The sequence below is a fragment of the Lynx canadensis genome, chromosome C1 (assembly GCF_007474595.2).
Source record: "Lynx canadensis isolate LIC74 chromosome C1, mLynCan4.pri.v2, whole genome shotgun sequence".
In the NCBI taxonomy this organism is placed as follows: domain Eukaryota; kingdom Metazoa; phylum Chordata; class Mammalia; order Carnivora; family Felidae; genus Lynx; species Lynx canadensis.
This window is the reverse complement of record NC_044310.1, coordinates 33,686,568-33,709,379: the sequence shown is the minus strand read 5'-3', so window position 1 is coordinate 33,709,379 and position 22,812 is coordinate 33,686,568. Positions and strand designations below refer to the sequence as shown.

The 22,812-nt window shown below is 51.6% G+C and overlaps 1 protein-coding gene across 5 annotated transcripts in view; it reads right to left on the bottom strand.

Annotated features, from left to right (window-relative positions):
- The window catches only part of SZT2 (SZT2 subunit of KICSTOR complex), a 51,591-nt gene that overhangs the window by 22,382 nt on the left and 6,397 nt on the right, over positions 1 to 22,812 (bottom strand). For 4 of the 5 annotated variants that reach the window (XM_030327696.1, XM_030327697.1, XM_030327699.1 and 1 more), the window contains exons 2-28: positions 18,878 to 19,003; positions 18,162 to 18,335; positions 17,692 to 17,862; positions 13,707 to 13,838; positions 12,828 to 12,969; positions 12,328 to 12,434; positions 8,618 to 8,828; positions 8,216 to 8,386; positions 7,567 to 7,801; positions 7,244 to 7,373; positions 6,351 to 6,493; positions 5,970 to 6,122; positions 5,717 to 5,831; positions 5,285 to 5,502; positions 4,973 to 5,188; positions 4,512 to 4,590; positions 4,173 to 4,267; positions 3,526 to 3,694; positions 3,211 to 3,325; positions 2,983 to 3,096; positions 2,648 to 2,818; positions 2,387 to 2,481; positions 2,016 to 2,139; positions 1,748 to 1,912; positions 1,454 to 1,658; positions 1,052 to 1,167; positions 695 to 941 (exon numbers count right to left, since the gene is read on the bottom strand). In XM_030327696.1, the coding sequence (XP_030183556.1) occupies positions 695 to 941; positions 1,052 to 1,167; positions 1,454 to 1,658; positions 1,748 to 1,912; positions 2,016 to 2,139; positions 2,387 to 2,481; positions 2,648 to 2,818; positions 2,983 to 3,096; positions 3,211 to 3,325; positions 3,526 to 3,694; positions 4,173 to 4,267; positions 4,512 to 4,590; positions 4,973 to 5,188; positions 5,285 to 5,502; positions 5,717 to 5,831; positions 5,970 to 6,122; positions 6,351 to 6,493; positions 7,244 to 7,373; positions 7,567 to 7,801; positions 8,216 to 8,386; positions 8,618 to 8,828; positions 12,328 to 12,434; positions 12,828 to 12,969; positions 13,707 to 13,838; positions 17,692 to 17,862; positions 18,162 to 18,335; positions 18,878 to 19,003 (4,139 nt within the window). The remainder of the gene's footprint in view (positions 1 to 694; positions 942 to 1,051; positions 1,168 to 1,453; positions 1,659 to 1,747; positions 1,913 to 2,015; positions 2,140 to 2,386; positions 2,482 to 2,647; positions 2,819 to 2,982; positions 3,097 to 3,210; positions 3,326 to 3,525; positions 3,695 to 4,172; positions 4,268 to 4,511; positions 4,591 to 4,972; positions 5,189 to 5,284; positions 5,503 to 5,716; positions 5,832 to 5,969; positions 6,123 to 6,350; positions 6,494 to 7,243; positions 7,374 to 7,566; positions 7,802 to 8,215; positions 8,387 to 8,617; positions 8,829 to 12,327; positions 12,435 to 12,827; positions 12,970 to 13,706; positions 13,839 to 17,691; positions 17,863 to 18,161; positions 18,336 to 18,877; positions 19,004 to 22,812) is intronic. The other variant, XM_030327698.1, reaches the window with a different exon arrangement.

The following is a 22,812-nucleotide window of genomic DNA, read 5'->3' as shown; positions in this document are numbered from 1 at the left end:
ACGACCGGACACTGCTGTGACGCAGAGGAATGAGTACAGGTGACTCCCAGTTTTCTGACTTAGACCACTGGGTGGAGGGTGATCTCACTCACCACGGAAGGAGAACAGGTGGAGAAGCAAGGTCTGGTGGGAAGAAGATGCACTGATTTCGGGGCATGAAAGGTGGGGGATCTAGGGCTCCAGACAGGGAACTGGCTGGAGTGCAGACCTGGGTGTCATCAGCACACTCCTCCCTCTGTGTCTGCTGCTTCCCCGATGCTAATATGCGGCAGGCACGGCAGGATGGCAGGTGCCAGACACAGCCGTCTGCCTGCTTGCCTTTCTCCCTTCAGGGACCTGCTGGGCCCGAGGTGAGCTGGGGACTCAGCAGTGAGGGCAACACTCTGCGAAACTCACAGGTAGTTCCAGAGAGTATTACTATTGTATGAGCATCCTCAGAACAAGCTTCTACTTTCACTGATGGCGAGTGGCAACTCCCTACTCCTAACCCAGCTCAATACTCCACACCAGAACAGAAGAGACGGGGAGGAGACTCGGGTCTATGCCAAATGGGTGGGAGCAGGAAGCCAGTGACGAAGCAACTGCCTCCTTGGTGTGTGGGCACGATCGTGCATGGCCATTCCCCCAGATGGGAAGGTCTCTGTTTACAGGACCTTTGTGCACCCCGGACACATCACTAAGGGACAATCCTAACCTGGACTCAGAAGCCAGGACAGCTCGTTCCCGAGGCTCGGGGCCCTCCTCGATGCTGCTGCTGAAAGGCCCAGGGCTAAGAGGCCCAGGGCTTGGGGGTGCCTGAGGCAAAACCCGAATGTGGCCACACAGTGCAAGCAGGAAAGGGGTGATGTCTACTTCTTGTAGTAGCTCCTCGCAGGCATCTACCGCTATCAGCAAGTCCTGTGAGGTGACGCTCTGTGCTTGCTGCAAACTCCGGAACAGTCCTGAGGAAGAGGAAGGGGCCACGACCGGAATGGCCTCTCCAGTTCCCATCCCCGTAATCCTGCGAAGCCCCACTCCTTCCTGAGGCTCCCTCAGGCGGCCCCCTCCTCACCACGGACGTAGCATCGCTGTGCGTGCTCCTGTAGCAAGGCACAATGATTGGCTGCCTCCTTGTGCCTGGGCTCCATCCAGACTGAGGATGGGGAGGGCTGGTCGAGGAACTGAGTCCTAGGAATGGGAGCAAAGAGAGAGCTTGGCCAGCTCTCCTTAGTGACATCTCTAACTCGCCGTCTACCCACACTCCACTGGAGGGTCGGTACACCTCTACTGAATATATTCACGGCCCAGCAAGTTCACTTGATTTGCTGAAGGAAGCTGAGCAAGGGGCTGGCAGGACCTGGCTAAGAAACTGAGTTCTGACCACTGATGGTCAGCCTGTCTGTCCGTGCCCTGGACTATGGTCATGAGCCTTGGCTGGCAGCCACGGTTGGGGGAGGACCTTGAGGGTACTCACCGGAAGATGAGGTCTCGGGGTGCCTGAGGGGGCTGCAGGCCAACCATTTGCTCCTTCAGTGCTTCCAGGGCACAGCTATAGACGTAAACAGGACACCGGGTCCGGGGACCATCTGCACTCTCTGTCTGTGGAGCCTGACGCCCGGCGTAAGCCTGTAAGTCCCGACGGAAAGGTGGGCTTAGGTCTCCTGGAATCTGGGCAGTGTCTGTGGGAAGAGGGTCACATGGTCTCCAAGCCTTCTATTTGTTCCCAATCCTGCTCCTGCTTAACTGACTTCAGAGTCAGCCACCTTACCTCCAGCTGGAGTGACGCTGAGTGTGGGAACCTGGGCCTTTGTAGCCCTCACCCCAGTTCCTCCCAGGTCTTTCAGGCTGGGGGCCCCGCTCCCATCCCCAAACTTAGGCTTTGTCTCCTCTTGAGAGGGTCCCTCCAGGCCACAGGCAGCCAGATGTTGGACATCTGAAGACGAAAAGAGAGACATAAGTTAGAGCTGCCTGGTGGGCTGGTGAGGGAGAAGAGGGGTTTGTATCTGAGGCCAGTGATAAAGGCCATTGGGTGGTACCTGAGAAGGTAGCTGGGAGGAAAGTCAGAAACACATGCTGGGGAGTCACAAGCCTTGCATAGCAGCGCCACTGAGGGGAATGGGTAGAGATGAGAGGCTTGAGAGTCTCAGGAGGGCCTATAACCTTTAAGACAGAAAATCAGAACAATCTGTAAGGGACCGCCCAACCCCTGCTCCCTCCCTCCACCCTGGAGCGCAGCCTTAGGTATAGAGTGCAAGATGCAGGGCAAAGAGGAACTCAGTACCCTGTCACTGGCAGGAGGCATTCAGTATCCCCGGTGATAGAAAGCGGGGGTAGGGGGGGCACGAATATGTGGTAATAGAAGGAGGTCAGTGTGAAAAGGGGCTGAAGGAGACACATCAGTGCTGACCAGGGGAGGAAGCGCTGAGTCTCCAGCGGCCTGGGCGCTGCTGACTGCTTGATCCTTTAGGATCCCGTGGCCCCCCACGGGAGACTCCTCCGGACCTACGATGGGGGTAGAGGTGGGTGGAAGAGGGCAGGGCCGGCAGAGAGGCAGGGCTCTGAGGTGAAGAGAGGGGGAGACCAAAACCCAAAGACAGAAGCCCCCCTGAGGGGTGGGGAAATGGGGCTGGGCCAGAGCGTGCTGTTTGGGAAAGAGGCAGGAGCTCACCTGGACCGTGGCAGGTCCGCCGCAGCACCTCACTCAAGAAGGTGGCCTGGTCAGCAGTGGTCAGTGGGATCTCCCGGTCACTCAGCTCCTGCCCCAGGCAGCTGTGCAGCAGGCACAGCACCATGTCGTTGGTGGGACAGGGCCCCTCGGCGAGAGGGACACCCTCTGGTTCTGCCCGACATACACTCCGCTCAGCACCAAGAGCCTCCTGCCGGCCAGCCCCCTGGCTCAGCCCTGACCATGGCAGCCCTCCTGCGGCCTCCAAGCCTCCTCCTGCCCCAATGCTCCCACGCATGCTGACCCTCTACGTATGGGTAAGTACGAAGTTCACCCACCTCTGGAAAGCAGAAGGAAGAACATCTGGAGCTGCTGACACTGAGGCAACAGTCCCATTAGGTCAAAATGGAAAGGGATCTCGTGGACACAGGTATCTCCTCCCTGGTCCAATCCTAGGAGGCAGGGAAGGAGGACGATAGCCACAGTGAGACCCGGACTCCCCAGCTACGGTTGCCTTCTCCCCACACACTTTCCTGTTCCATCCCAGGAGCCCCTTCCCCACTGACCATTAGAGATCCTCGGCTCTGGGGGCAGGGGACTCCATTCCTTGCTCTGGCACAGCTGTATCAGGTATTCAAAGCTCAGCATGGAGCCTATGCAGGCAGCGTCCCGAGGGTGGAGCTAGGGGACAAACAGCAGAGGTCAGGGGTCAGCCTGTCCTAGCCCAGAGTACTCTGGTGTCCAGTTCTCAAGGAAGCCCACACAGTCACAGACATGCAGAACACAGAGATTCAGAGGGACCAGGAAGCCCACAGCTGTGGTACTCCAGAGGGACGGCAGCTAACCCGGTAAGGTGTGGGGGTGCTTCAGAGGTCACTCACAGCTCGAGGGATCTCAGAGTATGTCAGGTCCCGCAGGTGCTTCCAGCTCTCGGGGCCAGGCCCCACTCGCCCATACTGCGGCTCTACCCACACCTCGGTGACCAGGTTGAGCTCTGAGTCTCCTTCCAGGGCCTCCACCTCCACATCGTTGTCATCATCTGTCGAGAAGCTAAAGGAGGAGGAGCCCTGAGCCTGGCAGAGCGGAGAGTCCGATCCACAACCGAATGGCAGGGGGTCAGTTCACGGAAGACACACAGGTTGAACACAACTTGCGCGTGGCCTCTCTGGGCCCGTGTCTGCCTGAGGAAACGTCTAATAGGGCGCCTGGGTGGCTCAGTTAAGCATCAGACTCTTGATTTTGGCTCAGGTCATGATCTCACAGTTTGTGAGATCGAGCCTCACATAGGGCTCTGCACTGACAGTGTGGAGCCTGCTTGGGATTCTCTCTCTCTCTCTCTCTCTCTCTCTCTCTCTCTCTCTGCCCCTCCCGCCTCCCCCCAAAAAACTTAAAACAAACAAACAAACAACAACAACAAACAGCACCCTTACCCCGACTCTCTTGCAGCCCGGAAGACAGAACTTCAGGGGTAGTAGGGAGAAGGGAGAATGTGGAGAGAGGCAGCTCTCCAGGCAGACCCGGGTCTCACCTGTCTTTGGTGGAGGTAGAGTGTGGGGGGAAGAGGATGTACTGGACAACACATGTGTGCCTCTCCTCGCCTGCAGCCTGCCCCAGGGGCTCATTCTGGGGGCAGAATGGGAGATCTTGGGTAAACCTCAGCCAAGCCAGAGACTTGGCCCGGCCCAGCTCTGGTCCCCAGAACTCTAGCCCCTTGCCACATTGTCCTGGGACTGGCCTCAGGCTCTGGGTCCTCTGACCACAGGGTCCCCATGAGGCACCGTTTCCAGCAGCCTCAATGCAGCTCAGAGGCAAGTGTCCCTCCAGTGACAGACCTTGTTGGGGAGGTGTCACAAGGGACGGCACACACCTGAATTGGAAGCTCCAGGACCATGTTGATGATTCCTTCCCCACTGCAGGCAAAGTGGAACCCTTCTGACAGTCGGACTCTGAAGCCCCGTAAAGGTGGGGGCGGCGACAGGATGAGATGGGAGAGAGATGCTCAAAGTCCGTCCCCCCACCCCATGCCACTTCCATACCCACCTCCCAGCAGCCATCCAGGCAGACCCGTGTGCTGACAGCCCTGCTCAGACTACTGGTGCCTCAGGTGCAACAGCTCTAGCTGCACAGGCCAAAGTGAACAGACCTGGGGGAGGGGCAGGGGAGGGCAGTGGCAGGCGCTGCTCTGCGCTAAATCCTGTGCAGAACAGCAGTGGCTCAGAGGCTTAGAGATGGACGGGCTCTGACTCAGGCTTCCTGCCAGCGGCCACCCAGAGTCTATGCTTGCTCTCTCCCTGCCCTGAGCTGCCCGGCCAGGCTTGGGTAACATACTCAGTGAGGACAGAGAGGAGCTGCGCGATGGCGCTGAGTGGCAGTGCGGGGACCAGGCCCGATGGGATGCTCCAGAGCCAGCGCTGGTGGTAGAGGTAGCGGGACAGCGACGCTAGGCTAGAGGAGGCTGAGCGGCCTGACACCAACGGCAGTGGCCCTGGTGGCTCCAGCGTCAGTAAGAAGGGTGCCCGGTAGTCCAGGGGTAGCTTCTCATACCTGGACAATGGAGGCAATCGCTTGATCTCCGCTCATTCCCAGCTACGCCCCAGGCCTCCCACGTGCCCTGGCCTGGGCCCCAGCCTTTACACCAACCTGATGAGTAGCTTGTCCAGGGGTTTATGCAGGACCACAAGGCAGGGCCGGTCAGACAGGGCCTGCTGCGGGCCCAGCATGGGGGGGGACTTGGAGGGAGAGCTGCCCCCACCAACACCCCCCAGCCCTTTTCGTTTGACCTTGGGTGTTGGCTCCTTGCTTTGCACCCGGTGGGGGAAACGCAGCCGCAGGATCTCTTCCCGCAAGCCCGACACAATCTGGGAAGAAATGTGATCAGATCCTCCTAACCCTGTCTCCTATAGATCTGGGAGAAGGGGTCCCCAGATAAAGTGATTCAGCCCTCTACTCCAAGCATTCCTTGGCCTGGGGGCTCCTTTCTCCACTGGCCCTGGCCTTGTGCAGTTTGTGGGGAAGGAGCTAGTCTACTCTACAGGGCTCCTAGGTCTGGGAGTCAGGCAGTGCCCAGCTTACCTTGTGCCGGGCCTGGGCTGGTGTGCCGATGGGAAAACCCAGACGAAGAACCATGCATGGGGCCTTGGAAATGATGCGGACCATGTAGAAGGAGGAGGGGGGCTGGTCTGGGGCACTAAGGAAAAATGGGGGTGAGTGAACAGCCCTAGACTGGGAGTAAGTGGGTTGAGAAGGAGGGGGGAGGTCTGGGGTCAGAGGAAGAGACATGGGATGCAGTGGAGGGGGAGGAGTGAGGGGACATCATTTTGCCCACCTGGAGAGCAGCTTCACATAGGAATAGCCCTCGACCAGCACGAAGCTGCTCCAGTCCCGGAGCAGAGAGGTCAGCGAGGAGTGAGAGATCCTGCACTGCACGGTGCTGTAGCGCCCATTGCTGCCGGGAGTGTGCAAGTGCTTGGGAATTGGTCTGGAAGACGGGTGCACAGAGGTCACATCTCACAGCCCCAAGCTTGGGGACAAAAACCAGATAAATTGCTACTTCTCTCTTCTGGGTGCTATCTGAGGATGTGGGGGTGGACGAGCAGGAAGACCAGGAAAGGGTCATCGTTTTTCCTTGGCTAAGGTTGGTGAGGGCTCGTCTGCTGTTCCCCTTTCCCATCACCCCCTGTCCCCTCAGCCCGCGGAGGGTACCCACGTGTCGTGCTCCAGGATCAGTACTAGGCGATGCATGTGCAGCCATCGCTGCCACGAATTAGCATCCATGGACAGCACTGGCTTCCAGTAGGCAGCGAACTGGGCGTGGGATGAGTCAGATCCGCTGTGCTGCAGGGAGAGCACCTGGGGACAGGAAGGCCTGTCCTATAGAAGCACTTGTGGACAAAGAGGGCACAACCTCCAAACAGCGAACAGGACCACGGGGCCCAGGGGTCGGAGATGGCAGTGGTTTACGACCAAAGGAACTTAGAGCCCAGCCTGAGACAGAAGCGAAAAACAGAGGCCTCTAGTATGAAGGCCAGATTAGGATGAGCTCAGAAACAGACCGTGTAGCCCTTTAGAGCTAAATCCAGGCAAAGGATGGAGCCTGCCACGTTTCCGTCACTGACTTAAGAGGAATGCCGCTAAATGATGGGAGGAACTCGGGATGAGGCCACCACACGCCAGCATAAACCCCCCCCATGGTTCAAGGCTGACAACTGTGGGCTGAGTGCGAAATAAGCACAGGACAAAGGAAGCTATGGTCTTCAGGAGGCGCACAGTTGAGGGTGGTTGGCACTGGTGGAAAATGGAGTTGCCAGAGAAAGCCAGAGTATGTCACATGGAGATGGGGCGAAGGGGCTCACAGTCAGCTGGGATGCCACCACCTACACGACACCCGTGGTCTGTCGAGGACAGCCTCTCTCTACAGACCCTTCTCTGCCAGGAACTTGGAAGGAGGGAGAATTGCTCTCAAGGATAAAGCTTAGAATTCTGGTCCAGGTGCCTCAGACACGAGGGAAGGAAAGAGAAGGTGGTTCTGGGCTCCAGAAGCTGTGCCAGTCCAACACGGGCGGGCATGAAGCAGGGATCCCGAGCATCAGGGCCACTCACCGGGGTGGTGGAGCCAGGAGGGATATAGAAGAGCGGCACCCCACTCTTGGTGCTGTCAGGAAGCGTGAAATGTTCTGGGACCGAAGAGAAGGACTGAAGGTGGGCTAGCATCTGGTCCGTCTGGTTAATGCTGCAGAACAAGGGCTGGCCCTGAGTCACATCTGACTGTGGCGGGTACGGAGGAAGGCAGCTCGGGGGGGCACCTGGGACCCTCGACATGAGCCTGGTCCTCAGGGGCACTCTCTCCAGCTCCCAGTTTCACACCTCTGTCCCTCCCACACAACAAACGGCATCGCTCACTGAGTGGTGGTGACCTCACTCACCTCTGCAACGTGTTCCAGAACCGCCGGATAACATGGGTACGATATAGTGAGCGAATGGGTTGCCTTAGCGCACAGGACACATCATGCAGAATGTCATAGCCGCCTTCCATCGTCACTTCCACCCGTGTTCCTCGAGGGCCCTCCGGCTCCAGGGGCCAGGGCGCCACAGCCACGTACTCAATGCGCATGTTGTGTTTCCACAGCAGCACCAGCTTCACCTCCAGCTGAGACCCTCCTTCAGGGGAAGCAGGAGGCTACTCAGGGGAAGAAGGGACAGGACTCCAGCCTGGGACTGAGTTCTATCCGAAACCCCCACCTACCTCATGGAACTCTAGCCTGGCTAAAGGTTCCAAGCATGGTTCCAGAGATTTCAGGCCTAGGGCCTGCCAACTGCCACAAACAGAACTTTACAGGAGTGATCTGAAAACAGAGCCAAGTTCGGGACACCACACCAACCTCAGCTGACTTCTCTCTGGCAAAGGAGATGGAACTGGGAAGCTAAATGCTAAGAAGACTAATCCCTGAAGGCAGCTCAGAACCCATGTGTCTCAAATGACAAGCAGAATCTCATGTGTGATACCGAGGTGGCTTCTGCTTTGCCCAGCAGGTCTGACCCTTGTATGATGTGGCAGGACCTAGTGACCCTTACCTTTGGCCAGGGTGACTTCTCGAACACTGTAGCCCTCTCGAAGCCGTACAGACACGGTGCTGACCAGGTCGGCTGGCACCTCCTTCTCAGTGTGCTTCTTCCGGCGCAGAGCCAAGGCAGGGTTGCTGCTTGCGGAGACCAGGTGCTCGTTAAATAAGCGGTGCTGAGAGCCTAGAAGACCAGCAAGGATGTGCAAGAGGCAGGTGGTTCTCTGTGAGCCTACAGAGATCTAGGGGGAGGGGCTACGCTGAAATCCCGGGGAGAGAAGAGTGTCAGAACAGCCAGCCCCAGGCACGCGCTCAATCTCTCTAGGGACCAGAACTCTCAAACCATTCCCGAATCACCTCTGGGTCCGTGCTACACTCCCCTGCCAGCCCCCTCTTGCCCCAGTCTGATCCTCACCGCAGTAATACTCAGGGTTCAGGGCTTCCCCACTGCGCAGGAAGGAGTAGAGGAGAAATGCCCGGTGGTAGACAGTCAGACCCAGGCTGCCTGGTTCTGGCTCAGGACAAGTGGACAGGTAGGAACCAAACGTGGCCATTGCGATGAACTTCATCAATTCCACATTGGGCACGTGGCCAAAACTGCAGTCATAAGAGTAAACTCCTCCCACCTAGAGAAAATGAGGAATTAGAGGCACCAAAAGAGGCACCTGAGAAGGAAGTACAAAAAAGCAGAAGAGACTGGGCTGGGTGGCTGCGCCCATCTCCCAGATGACAGAGCGGGAAGAGGGTCAACATTCTCCCAGGAAAGACCACTGCTCTGCAACTTTCCTTCCCTGGGCTCCTGTCTGCAGCCCATTCCATCTGGCCATGCTCTTTTTCAGAACATCAAACACCAGACTGCACCACTCACTAAAGATTGTGAGAAATGGTTCATTGGCTTCCTGTCACCATCCGAGAGACGTCAGCGTCTCTAACAAAATGCTCCTCAAACCTTAGGGTACAAAACACCTGGGGAATCGCTTCTCGGCCTTTTGGCTAAGATCAAGTGCAAAACACCTGGGCATATTGTTAAAGTGCAGTAGGTCTGGGAAGGGCCTAAGATTTTCCATTCCTAACAAGCTCTGTGGTGATGCCAATGCTGCTGGTCCATGGGCCATATTTTGAACCCAAAGCCTGTAGATCAGAGATTGGCAAACTATACATAACCTGTGTGCCAAATCTAGCACATCAGCCATTTTTGTAAATAAAGTTTTATTGGAACACAGCCATTCCCATTCATCTTGTCTATGACTGCTTCGATACGGTAAGAGCAGAGCTGAGTAGCTGCCACAACCGTTTGGCCAGCAAAGCTTAAAATACTGACTAGCTGGCCCCTTCAGAAAATGATGGCAGACCTATTCTAGAAGGTTCATTCAAATCCCTGGCCTCTCAGAGTTCCTGAACCCTCGTCTCCAGAAACTAACTCTATTCCACTCACTTGCCTGCTGGCTACATGCTGGCTCTTAGCTTCACTTGGAACCACTTCATTTTTGCAATTTCAGTTGCCACATCCTACTGATTACACACAATTTTATCTCTTTGGATTCCTTCCATCCTCCTTCTCCTGCTGCTCTTTGACCTCATTAAGACTGCCAGCCCTCAAACCTCTACTCTTTCCAAGTCTATCCCTGGCCCTCTTGACTTTACTCCTCTTCCCCCTTAAAAGCCCAACTAGGATCACAACCTCTATACCTGGGTCCCAAATGGAGAAAAGTGCAATGGTGTATAGGCTGACACCACATCAGAACATATGACACCCAACCCAGCAAGTCCTTCAGGGCTGTCCTCAATCCTGCTCTCCCAACTCTGGCCTCCCTCACAGTACTCACCCTTCCCTTTTCCTTCAGGGAGAGACCAGTGACCCTTAGCAGAATTATCTACATCTTCACTTCTATCCACTCCAAAAGAGTCCCTTGATCTACTTCTTGAGCCAACACCGTCCTGTCAATGTAGAGACTTTACTCCATCAGGTTTCCTTTTCTTTCCCTTATTTTCAAACCCTGCTTCCTCACGGTTCCTCAGAAACATGCTGGTATCTAGCTTAAAACAACAAAACAACAGGGGCGCCTGGGTGGCTCGGTCAGTTAAGCGTCCGACTTTGGCTCAGGTCATGATCTCACGGTTCATGAGTTCAAGCTCCGCACCGGGCTCTCTGCTGTCTGCACGGAGCCCGCTTGGAATCCTCTGTCCTCCTCGCTCTCTGCCCCTTCCCCGCTCGTGCTCTTACTCATGTTCTCTCTCAAAGATAAATAAACATTTAAAAAAACAAAACCAAACAGAACAGAACCAAGCATCTGTCTCTTCCACCCTGCACTTCCCTCTGGCTACTGTTCTCGCTCTTGTTCCCCCACTTGATCTGAGCAGCCAAATTCCCTGTTAACACTCTTCCATCTACTGCAATCATTTCCCTGGCCACCTCTTCACTGAAATGACCTGAAAAAGATCCCCGTGACCTCTTAATCACCAAATCCAAAGGGTACTGTTCATTCCTCATTTTACACGATCTTTCTGCTGCCATCTCACACTGTTAACTACTTCTTTCCTCCCCAAACTCTGACTTCTTTGACATGAGAACCTCCTGGTTCTTGTCTGATTATTTCCCTTCATTCTTTGCTGGGTTCTCTTCTTACAAAAGACCTTTAAACACCGGTATTCCCCAAGGTTCTTCAGGGACCCTCTTCTCTTCTCAATCACCATCTGTAGGCTGACAAATTCTAACTCTCTCAACTAGTGCTGTCTCCTGAGTACCAGATCTGCATCTCCAACTGCTAACTGCTATGAATAGCAGCCATCTATTACATAATTATGCACTCTGCTGAGCACTTTAAATGCATTGTCGCACCCAGTGAAGTAGGCACCATTATAATCTCCACTTACAAATGAATCCGACCAAGAATCAAGTGATGTGCCCAATGTCACACAGCTAATAAGCAGAGGCGGGATTCAGGCCAAGTATGCCTAACCCCGAAGGTGATGCTTCCAACTGCTATCCCAAGGATCCATAAGCGCCTCAAATGCAACATGCACAAACCTGGGCTCATCATCTTGTCCTCACTCCACCCCAGCTGCTTCTCCTCGTTTGCTCTGCTGGCTACCCAGCCACCATTGGAGTCACAAACTTAGAGACATCTTTAACCTCTCTTTCTTGCTCACCCCTCACACCTTGCTAATCACAAGTCATGCTGACTCCACCTCTTCATTTTCTCAATTCTAGCCCCTTGTCTCTTACCCTTTATCCCCCTAATTTAAGCCCTGCTCCTCTCTCACACTGACCACCACAATTAATAACCTCCCGGCCTCCACTCCGGATTTCACGCAACAGCAAGAGTGACATTTATAAAACATAAACCCAACTAGTGGCTTTCCTTATACTTACCCACGTCACCCACAGAGTTATGCTGAAATGCCGTAATACAGCAGAACCAGCTCTTCGTGTTCTGGCCAGTGCCTACCCTCCAGCCTTGTTTCCCAGAGTGCTTTGCCTCCCACCCTACAGTCCATCAATCCAAACTGGCCGTGGTTCACTGAAAATTCCTATTCCTTCCTTTGCTCAAGCTAGTTTTTGGGTTTTCTGATCCTTGCAATGAAAATGGTAATCACTCATCTAATGGGGGAGATGAGGCTGGAAATGGCTGTCAAATTTCAAAACCTGCACTCTTTTTACTATAACATGCTGTTTCCCCACACCCTGAGGACAAAGATGAGAGTCCTCTCCCACCACTGCCATCTATCCTGTTCTTTTTTTTTTTTAATTTTTTTTTGTTAACGTTTATTTATTTTTGAGACAGAGAGAGACAGAGCATGAACGGGGGAGGGTCAGAGAGAGGGAGACACAGAATCCAAAACAGGCTCCAGGCTCCGAGCTGTCAGCACAGAACCCAACGCGGGGCTCGAACTCACGGACCATGAGATCGTGACCTGAGCCGAAGTTGGCAGCTCAACCGACTGAGCCACCCAGGTGCCCCCATCTATCCTGTTCTAGACAGGACACCTATTCCCCCCACCGACACACAAGCAACTACGTTATTGGCTTTATGTGGGAAATCATCCCCTGTAAGAAAGTAACCAGGCATATCCAACTTTGTGATATACCACACTTCCCTCTCATCCTTTCTAGAAAGTCCTCACCTGCACAAAGGAACAAGCCACGGTGCCACTGCGAAGCTGGTTCAGCAATGTCTCACAGACAGCAACATCAGGGACACTGGTCACCCCATCTGTGATCACGATGATACCTGGAGCAGGAAATATCAGACAGATCTGGGGACAATGACCAGATCAAAGCTACAGGGGGGCATCCAACTGATGGGGCCCTTCAGACCTCAGTGTCTACCGACTGATGTGTTTTATGATCCACACCCTTCCCTTTTCCCTTCCCTCCTGCTTCTGCCTCCTGAGTGCTGGACCCCAGTCTCCGAAGTGATGTCCTTGGAGCTCGACTCCCTCCCACTAGGGTCCTGGATGGTTGTCAGAGCTGGGGGTGCTTGAGAGAGATGCTCAAACACACACACAAGGAGACAGATCTTCTCTGGGGCCCACTGATCCCCTGGAACCTGTATCTATACTGCTAATGCCCCCTTCCCGTACCCTTCTATTTCCCCAGCCCCACCAAAGGTCCTTCTACTGACCTGCACTAGAGTTTGAGGGGAGCAACTGCAGTGCCAAGATGCCCTGACGAATCATACTGACCAACCCAAGGTCAGCTGTCACCATGGAGACTCCCACCTTCCGGCCAGGGGGCTCCCCCGAGTCTGGGGACTGGTCTTCGGCCTGGCCCGAGTTACAGATGAGACAGAATGGGTCAGAGAGAATTACCGTCCCTCCCATCCACAGCAAAGCCAGAATTTACAGCCCAGCACTGCCCAGGCCTGACAGGCCTAATCCTGTGAGGACCTCAACCCCTTGCCATGCAGCCAAGTCCTGACTGTGCTTGCTCTCCTAGCATGTGCTCAGATGCTGACAAGGAGTCGGACACCAGATGAAGCACCAGATTACACTGGAGCAGGCTTCTCCACCTTTTATGGCCCCTTTCCCATCACGATTATGAAATATTTTATACATCAATCGAATTAAGTCTTCAGACATAGAGCACTCAATTTGCTTGGCTACTTCTAGGATATCCAAAGGAATGAGCCAAGTGCATTCTAGTGAGTTCAAGCAGCTTTATCCCTGACTGAACAAAATCGTAGCGATCAAAGCCACACACAATCACCTTCTCAGATCCACTGGGGGAGGAGATCTAGGACTGAAAAAGACACCAGCACACAGTCTTCACGTTTTCTCCCGGCAAGAATGTGTGTCTTGGGAATGTATCTGAGCCCTCCTCCTCCAGCAGGGAACCTGTTGCGTGCACTCACCAGCACTTCTAACCTTGGCTCACTCTGGCTCTTAGCCCCTTTCCCTGACCTCTCTTCCCTCTGTACTGGGGCTTGTCCTTCCTCTCTCCCCTCTGTCCCTTAAGAGCTCCTCTTTCTAAGTGGTCTCCACCCACTTTCTCTCCCACATACCTGACTCTGAGGGTCATACTGCTGCTGCAGCATGGTGGCCACCTTGTCCTCAAAGAGACAGAGCTGTTCATATACCTGCTGCAGGAACACCTCCCGCTGGGAAGGGTCCAAAAGGCAGCCCTGTACCAGCACCTGAGAAGCACAAGGGAAAGACCAAGACATGAAGGTCAGGGGGACACTGGAAAGTACTCTTCTGGTCTGCCTATGTATCTCCACAGCTCTCTCTAGGCGCTCCTGACTTCTCACGCAAGCAGGGTGACTAAATCCACAGCCAGTTCTTCTCGTGTCAGATCATCTACTCCACCGGGGACACCAGGCCGTTAGTTATCTTCATCTGGGTTCACGACCTTCCTCTGCTTACGGTCCTGCACACTGGGTTTCCCCAAGCTCCCACATGGGGGTGCCATAAGATCTTCCATCTTGGGTCAGCAGACAGCCCCACCTCAGCCTGGCAAAGCCTTTCTCATTCCGACTCATACATTTTTATTCTTGTTGATCTCCAAGCACTGCACACAGAGGCAGCTCTGGACCTTTTTTCTTTTAGGTACAACATCATCTTCCCTGTGAATGCTCCTTCCTTCCTTTTCCCCTCAGCAGGTAACTCCTACCCCCTCTTCTTCATACAGAAAGGAAACCAGTCAGCAGGAACTCCCTGCTTGCCTTAACCCCAGGGGGGTACTACTCTCCAACCACCGAAAACACCCACAATATTTGCTCGAAGTTTGTATCTGTGTCCTTGTTCTTCTTTTGAAGCTCTGAAGAAACGATTCCTCATCCTCTTCTGTTTCCCAAAAGCTAATCTCTCCAACTAATCTTGGATCTCTTGCCTAATGCCTTCATTCTCTCTCCATGGGGTTCCTTTCCTCCTCCTTTCAACATAAATTAAGTGCCCCCATCCTAGAAATTTCATACAGGCCTGGTGGGCCCTGGGAACTCTCCTTTCAGACTCCTACAACCTTTTCACAGGCCCACTACTCCCCTACCCCTGCCCTCCTGCATGACAACTACTTCTTCACTCCCTATCCGGAACTGGGGAAATGGGTGGTCACAGCCGGGAGAGGGGGACTCTGTAAGTCCACAGGCCTAAGAGAAGAAAAATGGAATCAGAGGAATAGTAGGGACTGGGGTTATAAGGTGAGAAAGATGTTCACAGCTATATTGTTTAGGTGTGAAAAGTGGGTCAGCCCAAGAATCCTACACTAGGGTTTGGCCAAATATATAATGATAAATTGTGATGAAATATCAAACCAAGCAACAATTAAAAATCATATTTTCAAAGAATACTTAGTGACCAGGAAGAATGCGCATATTATAGATTTAAAAAGCAGCATGTAAAATTATGTGTCTGGAATCAGCCTGATAGTTTCTTCGCCTCTCTTTGGATGGTGGTGGTGAGGGAGGATAAACAAGTACTCAAAGGCAAGAAGGAAATTCCATAAAATGTTAATTGTAGTTACTTCTGGGTGGTGTATTATGGGTAAGCTTTGTTTTTCTTTATATTTTATGTATTTTTCAAGTTTCCTTCAATGGACATACATTATAAAGGTGATTTAACTTGTTCTGTTTTTTGTTTTTTTAAATGTCATTTGAGAGAGAGAGCACGCGCACGCACGCGCATGCGTGTGAGTGGGGGTAGTGGGGCAGAGGGAGAGAATCCCAAGCAGAGTGGGCTCCGTGCTGAGCTCAATCCCATGACCCTGGGATCATGACCTGAGCAAAATCAAGAGTTGGACACTCAACCAGCTGAGCCACCCAGGTGCCTCTTTTTTTGTTCTGTTTTAAGGAACAGTAGAATACATCTTGGGGAGCTTTAGAGATGGTGAGGAAGCTAGCCCAGAGCTGACAAGTGGCCCTGAGGGCTTATACTGAGTAAGCCTGCTCCTTCTCCATAGCTGTTGGCCTTGTTCAGGGCTCCCCTCCCCTCCTGTACTGCAATAATCTTCGGCCTGTTCTTCCCAATGCAGAATTTGCCCCCCAGTCCATCTTCCTTCCTGGCTACAAACAAGCCTGATCTTCCCAGTGTACAAATCTGATCTCATAACTGTCCACTTAAAAACCTTCCATTTTTAACAGTTTGAATAACAATGAACAGTTTTAATAGCTAACTTTTCCGTGTTTTCTATGGGGCAGGCACTGTTCTAAATGCTTGATATATATGAACTCAGTCACCACATAATATTGGTACTGTTAATCTTCCCATTTTGAAGAAAAGACAGATGTACAGAGAGGTTAAGTTATTTGCATAAGGGCACACAGCAAGCAAATACAGGGGGTGTGAATCTAGATCCAGAGCTTGTCATCATCACCACACTAAACTCTCCTATAGTTCTTAGCCATGACATTCAGGGTCTCTCATAATTCTGCCTCTACTTGTCTCTCATCTCCTCTTTACCACCACTCCCCACCTCCACATTCAAATACTACCGTGTCAAACAGAATAATGTGTAGTCCCCTAGAGTACCTGTGACCAAGAGCACAATCTCACAGCTCTGCAGCTTTGCTTTTGCTGGCCCCTCTGTCTGGAAAGCCCACTCCCCTTCTTTGAAGGGCTAACCTCAATCCTTCCTTCAACACTCAGTTCAAATGCCTCTCTGTCCAAAAGTCTTCCCTGGGCTTGGCTGGCTGCTCCCTCTTGGTGCTCCCACGGCATTCGAGTCATTACTTAACTAGTGTCTTTATCACTTTCGACCGAAATTACCTCCTTCAATATCTGTCTCCCCTACTAAAATCTCAAGTCCTCCCATCAGGACAGGGACAGTGCCTGATTCATCTGTGACTGCAGGACCTAGCCCAGGCCTCGCATAGATCAGGCTTCAGTAAGCGTTTGCCGAAATGAACCAAGTGTGGAGTGATTACCTAACACTCATGCTTTCCCAGTCTTGGCCATCAGTGCCTGAGAAGCCCGGCCTCTGTCTGGGGATGCAGGCCAGAAGCAACAGTCCTAACAGCTGTGCTAGGAGAGCACTTTAATCCACAGCAGTGGGCTGGGATCCAGACACGCACCGACTGCCTTGTAGATCTCGGGTCCTCGGGAGCTGTTCCTTGCATCCTTATCTCAAAGCGAGTTTGACAGCCAAGGTGACAACATGGCCATTAGGGGCAGTTTCAGGGTAAGCCCCTAACAGTGAGTTGAAGGTGGTTAAGAGCAGATGAGGGGAAACTGGGCCACTGCTTATCTAAGCCAAAAACAGATATTCCAGTAACAGACCTGGCCATTCTCCAAAAGGAGTGTCTTGTGATGGCCTGTTTGGGTGTTGGATAAGGCTCGTAATTATCTGTATGGTCAGCATAACACCCGGCACTTCACAGGGCCCTCAGGGAAGATGACCCTCCTCTGTCCTTGGAAGAAATTATGGTTCTGGGCATTTGTTATATTTCAAAATCATAAAATTATTCTAAAAGATCATCTCCTAGAGGTAGTGCCAGGAGTCAGGATATAAGCAAACCCTCTAATCAAATTAAAGGGGGGTGGTAGTGGCAGCATGAAACAGACATCCAGTGGCCAGAACCACAACCTTGCGGAAGGAGTGGGAGAGGCATTTGTCCAATCAAGGCCAACGGACCTAAAGCCCGTGAGAAGGCTCTTTTTTAAAAAAAAATTTTTTTTAACGTTTATTTATTTTTGAGACAGAGAGAGACAGAGCATGAACGGGGGAGGGGCAGAGAGAGAGGGAGACACAGAACCGGAAGCAGGCTCCAGGCTCTGAGCCATCAGCCCAGAGCCCGATGCGGGGCTCGAACTCACAGACCACGAGATCGTGACCTGAGCTGAAGTCGGCGCTTAACCGACTGGGCCACCCAGGCGCCCCGAGAAGGCTCTTTAAGAGCTGAGGAATGGATCCTTCTCAAGAGGAGACAGACTCAGAGACGACTGGTAAACAGGTTGGGACTTTGAAAATAGACAGTAGAGACAGAATAAGGACTTAGTCAATGGACTACCAGAAATGAGGTCTGAGGGTACAAACTTGGAGAAAGGATGGGATACCTGGTGGGCCTGCAGGCCAATGATTGAGGAGTAGGCCTGGATAGTTATGTAGATCTCAGGCTGGAAGTCGATGCAAGATCCGGGCACTCGGAAGGGTCGAAGCAGCCCGCCTAGGCAGCGGGAGAGCGCATGGAAAACTTCATCAAACAAGATCTCCCCTGTGGAATCATCCTGAGGGCAATGCAGAGAAAGATCTCTCGAATGTGAGCAAAAGCAGCCCTGAGCAGAGGGCAGAAACAAGCAGCTTCCGTGGGTCAGTGGAACTCCCATCTTAAAGTTGGTCACACCCCCAAATACAGTGCCACGTGTGGAATGGGACGTCTTTAAACACTGACCATTTAAAAGCCTGTTTCCTTTCCACGATGGTAGACTGGGATCACTTTTCACATCTCTGAGGCCTCTCCCTCTCCTCCTCACCCCCTACTCCATCCCTTATTCCTTCTTCCCACTGTCTCCCTCTAGTCCCTTACCACAATGCCAGTAGACGGGCTAAGGTCGAGCTCAATGACAAATCGGTACTGCCAAGCCAGGAAGGTAACCCGGGTAGAAGGTACAAGGAGGAATGGCCTTGGGACCACTGGTTCATCTGGCTGCCACCCAGGGGGCAGGACGCTGAGGACTTCCAACTCCTGCTCAGACTGGAGCTGATAATTAGGACAGAGAGAAAAGGAAAGGGTCAGGGAAGAGTCACCCCTTTATTTCCTGGACCTGAACTTCTTCTTCTTCTTCCTTTTTTAAAAAAATTTTTTAAAATGTTTATTTTTGAGAGAGAGAGAGAGAGAGAGAGAGAGAGCGTGCACCAGAAGGGCAGAGAGAGGGAGACACAGAATCCGAAGCAGGCTCCGGACTCTGAGCTGTCAGCACAGAGCCCGACATGGGACTCAAACTCATGAACTGTGAGATCATGACCTGAGCCGACTGAGCTACCCAGGCGCCCCGTCCAGGACCTGAACTCTTGTATCCAAAATGGCAAACCACTGGTTCTATCTCCTGCAATCCAACTATATACTCTTCCTATTTGGAAAATTAAAATTTCCTGGGTGGAATCATCTTCTGGGAAAAGTCACTTGCCCCTTCTAGAATGAGACCTCTTAGAGTTCGTCTCCCATCCTGTTTCTAGGACCCCCTTAAAAAAACAGATCCTTCTGAGCCAGCCCCTCCCATCCTGTAGGTTTCTGGGCCTCACCAGCATCTCCTGAGGTGTAGCCTGCACAGTTTGATGCAGGTGATTGAGGAACCAAGCCAGGCGGACATTTCGGGAGATTCGATAATCTTTTTTCATCAACAGGAACACCTGCCCAGCTTCTTCCACCTGGAGACAAAGAGACATTAGAAATAATCTAGAAAAATTCACTGAGTTCCTGGTATACATAGATCGCTGTGCAAGTGACTTGTCCAAGGAGTTCACAACACGTAAGGGAGAGGCAAGGCAGCAGAGGAGAAAAATTAGCTCCCCCCTCAGGGCAACGTGTTCCCAAGGACTCAGTTCTCTGGTCCCATTCCCCTTATGTGGACTTCTGTGTTGACCAAGTGCCCTTTTAACATTATTGAATGTGTAGGTGTTTTTCCTATAAGCTATAAGCTCGTTAAGGGTGGGGATTGTGTCTTGCTCTATGTGTGTCCCTATGCTTGGCAAATTGCTGACAACAAAGCAGATACTCAGTAATGCCGGACACTTCCTCCTAATAAGCCTTGACGACAGCGGCCCCTAAAGGACTCTTCACTGGGTGACTAGCAAGCCCGCTGAATGCCTCAAAATTAAACTCCTGTGGGTCACCACCCACATTTTCCCCACCCTCCACACTTCTCAGTGGTCAGTGCTCCAGCTCCTTCCCACCACTGCCTCAGAGGCAGCTGGCTCCGCGGTGTCCTGACAGGCATCAGTTCCCTTACCCATGTCCTTGTCCTTCCACTCATGAGCCGAATCTTGGCTTGGGATGAATTCGACGCTCTCCCTCATCCACACATATACCATGCCAGTGGCACTCTGACAGAGAGAAACCTGTCACTTTGCCAGGGGCACCAGTTCCAGCAGGACTTTACCTATCCCTTCACTTCTCCCTGGTGAGCAACCTCTCCCATCCCCTTCAGAACTTTTTCCCATCTCTCAGCCCCTGGGGGCCTGGCAGATAAACTCACCCACTGTTTCACAGAGAAAATAAGGGTCCACTGCCCTGAACTCCCCCAACATTTTTTCCTGACCAATCTTTACCTGAAATTCCTTTATTCCCTTACTCTAGCCTCCGATGAAAAGACGACTCTCCTTCTGGCTTAGACAAATTGCAAATTTCTCCCCCTGGGTCCCTGGCCGGTGAGGGGAAGGGCCAGGCGGCGAGGACTGAAGAGGGTAGTAGAAATAAACAGAAGCCAATAACTGTTAAGAAATGTGGTACTGAAAGGAAGTGAAGGTTTCTTCTCCCCGAATGGGGAAATTTGAATAAATAGAAAAAGCCCTGGAAAAGCAATAACGAAGGATGGTTGATGGCAGAGAGGAGTGTGGAAAGCAGACACAATGACTAAAGATGAAGAAAGCCATTCTTCTTCAGGACAGAAGGCCTGCTTCAAAAGACACAAAACAGGGGCACCTCGTGGCTCAGTTGGTTAAGCATCTGACTCTCGATTTCAGCTCAGGGTCACAGAGCCTGCTTAAGATCTTCTCTCTCCCTCTTCCTCTGCCCCTCTCCCCTGCTCATGCTTGCTCTTGCTCTCTCTCTCTCTCAAAAAAAAAAAAAACAAAAAACAAAAAAAGACACAGAAACAGGTACTGGGAAATGGCATAGGTGGAAGCAGGCAGGAAACTCCCATTTCTTGAGCACCTGTAATATATTCAACAGTCCCCTGGAGACGCTAAGTGCAAGAACTTCAGTTTCAGACGGCCTGGTGTGAATCCCAATTTGGCCTCTTTTTAGCCTGTGAGATTGGGGAAAAGGTACTTCATTAACCTCCTTAAGACTCAGTGCCCTCATTTGTAAAATGGATATAATCCTAATACCGATCTAACAGTGTTGTTAAGGGGGCTAAGCGAAATCAGGTATAGGAAGTGCTCAGCACAATGCCTGGCGCTCAGAAAGAATATTATAAAAGTGAACTATCACCAGGTTATTACCGGGCATAATAGAAGGCTCTTCACACTCGTACACTCAATCAGGCTTCACATAAAGCACTTAACAGAAACAAATGGAGGTCCAAAAAAGTGAAATGATTTAACACAATTAGTAGATGCAGGGTCAGAAGTCAGACCCAGGCCTCATGAGCTGCAAAGCCCAACTACTGAAGAGTGACAAGAGGATAAAACTGGGGGTTTAAGAACAGAAAAGATTTGAAGTGGTCCCGAGAAGGAACACGATGGGTCTCTACAAGCATAAAGGATGCTCCGCCATAATCAGAAAAACAAAAAGACAACTGAAATATCGATATAGGATTCAATATTATTTTGTGTTACGTCTCTATACTACCTAAAATCACACTATTCTCTATTATGCTGCTTCTGTACGCCAGGCTAAGGTAGGTGTTGGCCAAGGATTTTTCCCAAGAGTTGGAGCAAGCTACTGAACTTTTTTTTTCACAGAGCTATAATATTTTATCTGCATTAAAAAAAAAAATTCCCTCTGGCTACCACGTGATTCAGAAAGATCCCCTGACAACCAGGGGAGATGGCAGTGGCCTAGACCGGAGCTACTCATAGTAGCCATTCTGTGAACTGTTTGAGACTGGTCTCCGATGAGACAGCACTTGTGCCAGAATGTAAAGCCAGTACTGCCTTTCATTGACAAAGCCTGGTTTTACACACACACATGCGCACGCGCACACACACACACACACACACACACACTCAGCTAACGCAACCTTCAAGACAAGTGAGCTTAGCTGCCATTTTAAGGACCCTTTAGAATAAGACAACAATCTGATTAATTGGAAGCAGTGGGGAGGAAGGAACAAAACTGTATCAAGGACGACTAAGATAGCCCTGGAAACTGGTAAATTGCAGAATGATTTCCAAGTTAGTGAGAAAAATCAGATACAGGTATTTACCATCATTTCTAACCACCATTCCCCTCAAAAGGTCCCTTAAGATTGTACACCCTTATCACCAAGATGCTAGAAACAGCAAAGGGTCTACCGGCCAAGAAGGAATGTGCAGCAGTCACCTGCCCTCTGCTTGACCTTGGTCTCGGGATGGGATGCTCTCCTAAACCAGTCAAGCTCTCCCTCAGGACTGGCTGAGCTGGTGTGGGTGTGAGATTGATGCCCACTCTTGTCTAACTGATGGTGCTGGATCCCTGCCAAGGCTCTTATCTAGGAAAGGATGGGCTGGGGCTGGGAGTACTATCAGAATAGGAAGGATACCTGCATTCAGCAGTCCTTTGTTTATCATTCTATCTTCAGAGCCTACAGCAGTGCCTGGCACATCAGATGCTCCATACAATTTGCTGAATAAGTGAATTTGCCATATGTTCTAAGCAAAGCAAAGTTGATGTTTAAAACTAATAATCAGTACAACTCTTTTTCTCTACAACTCTTCTCAAGGTGACATAATCTTAACACTAATCTCAGTACTATATTCCTCTGGTTCTTCTTTGGTAGTTAGTAAAGACTTGTTTTCCCCCAAATGCCAGCCTGTTTCAGCTATGCAAGAAAACACCATAGGAAGGAATCTGGGCCCATACTGAGCTGGGTTAAACAGAGGAGAACACACATCCATGGGTCAGCACCATAAGAACAATTGGGAACACTTGGTCGCTCCACCTTCTAGGTCTAAAATGTTGGTGATTCTGGGTTTCACGAATGAATCTATGATCCCCTGCACTATGTTAGGCATGACAGGTTTCACTTCTGTCGCACAGTCACAAAGCAGTTTAGAATTCTTCATGGCACCCACCAGTTTATAATGAAGAATTTGTGTACTTTGTAAATTTTGTTTCCCCTGCAAGTCTAGAAGCTCTAAGGAGGTAGAAGCTTTTGTCTATATGTTGTCCTTTGCTCTATCCCTAGCAACCAGCACAATGCCAAGACGTACTAGGTGTTCAAATATCTGTTGACCGAATGTGTGAGGGAAATGGCTCTCACAAGCTATGTTTCTTCTGTTTTGAGCTATGTTCTGAATTTCTTACCACTGATTCC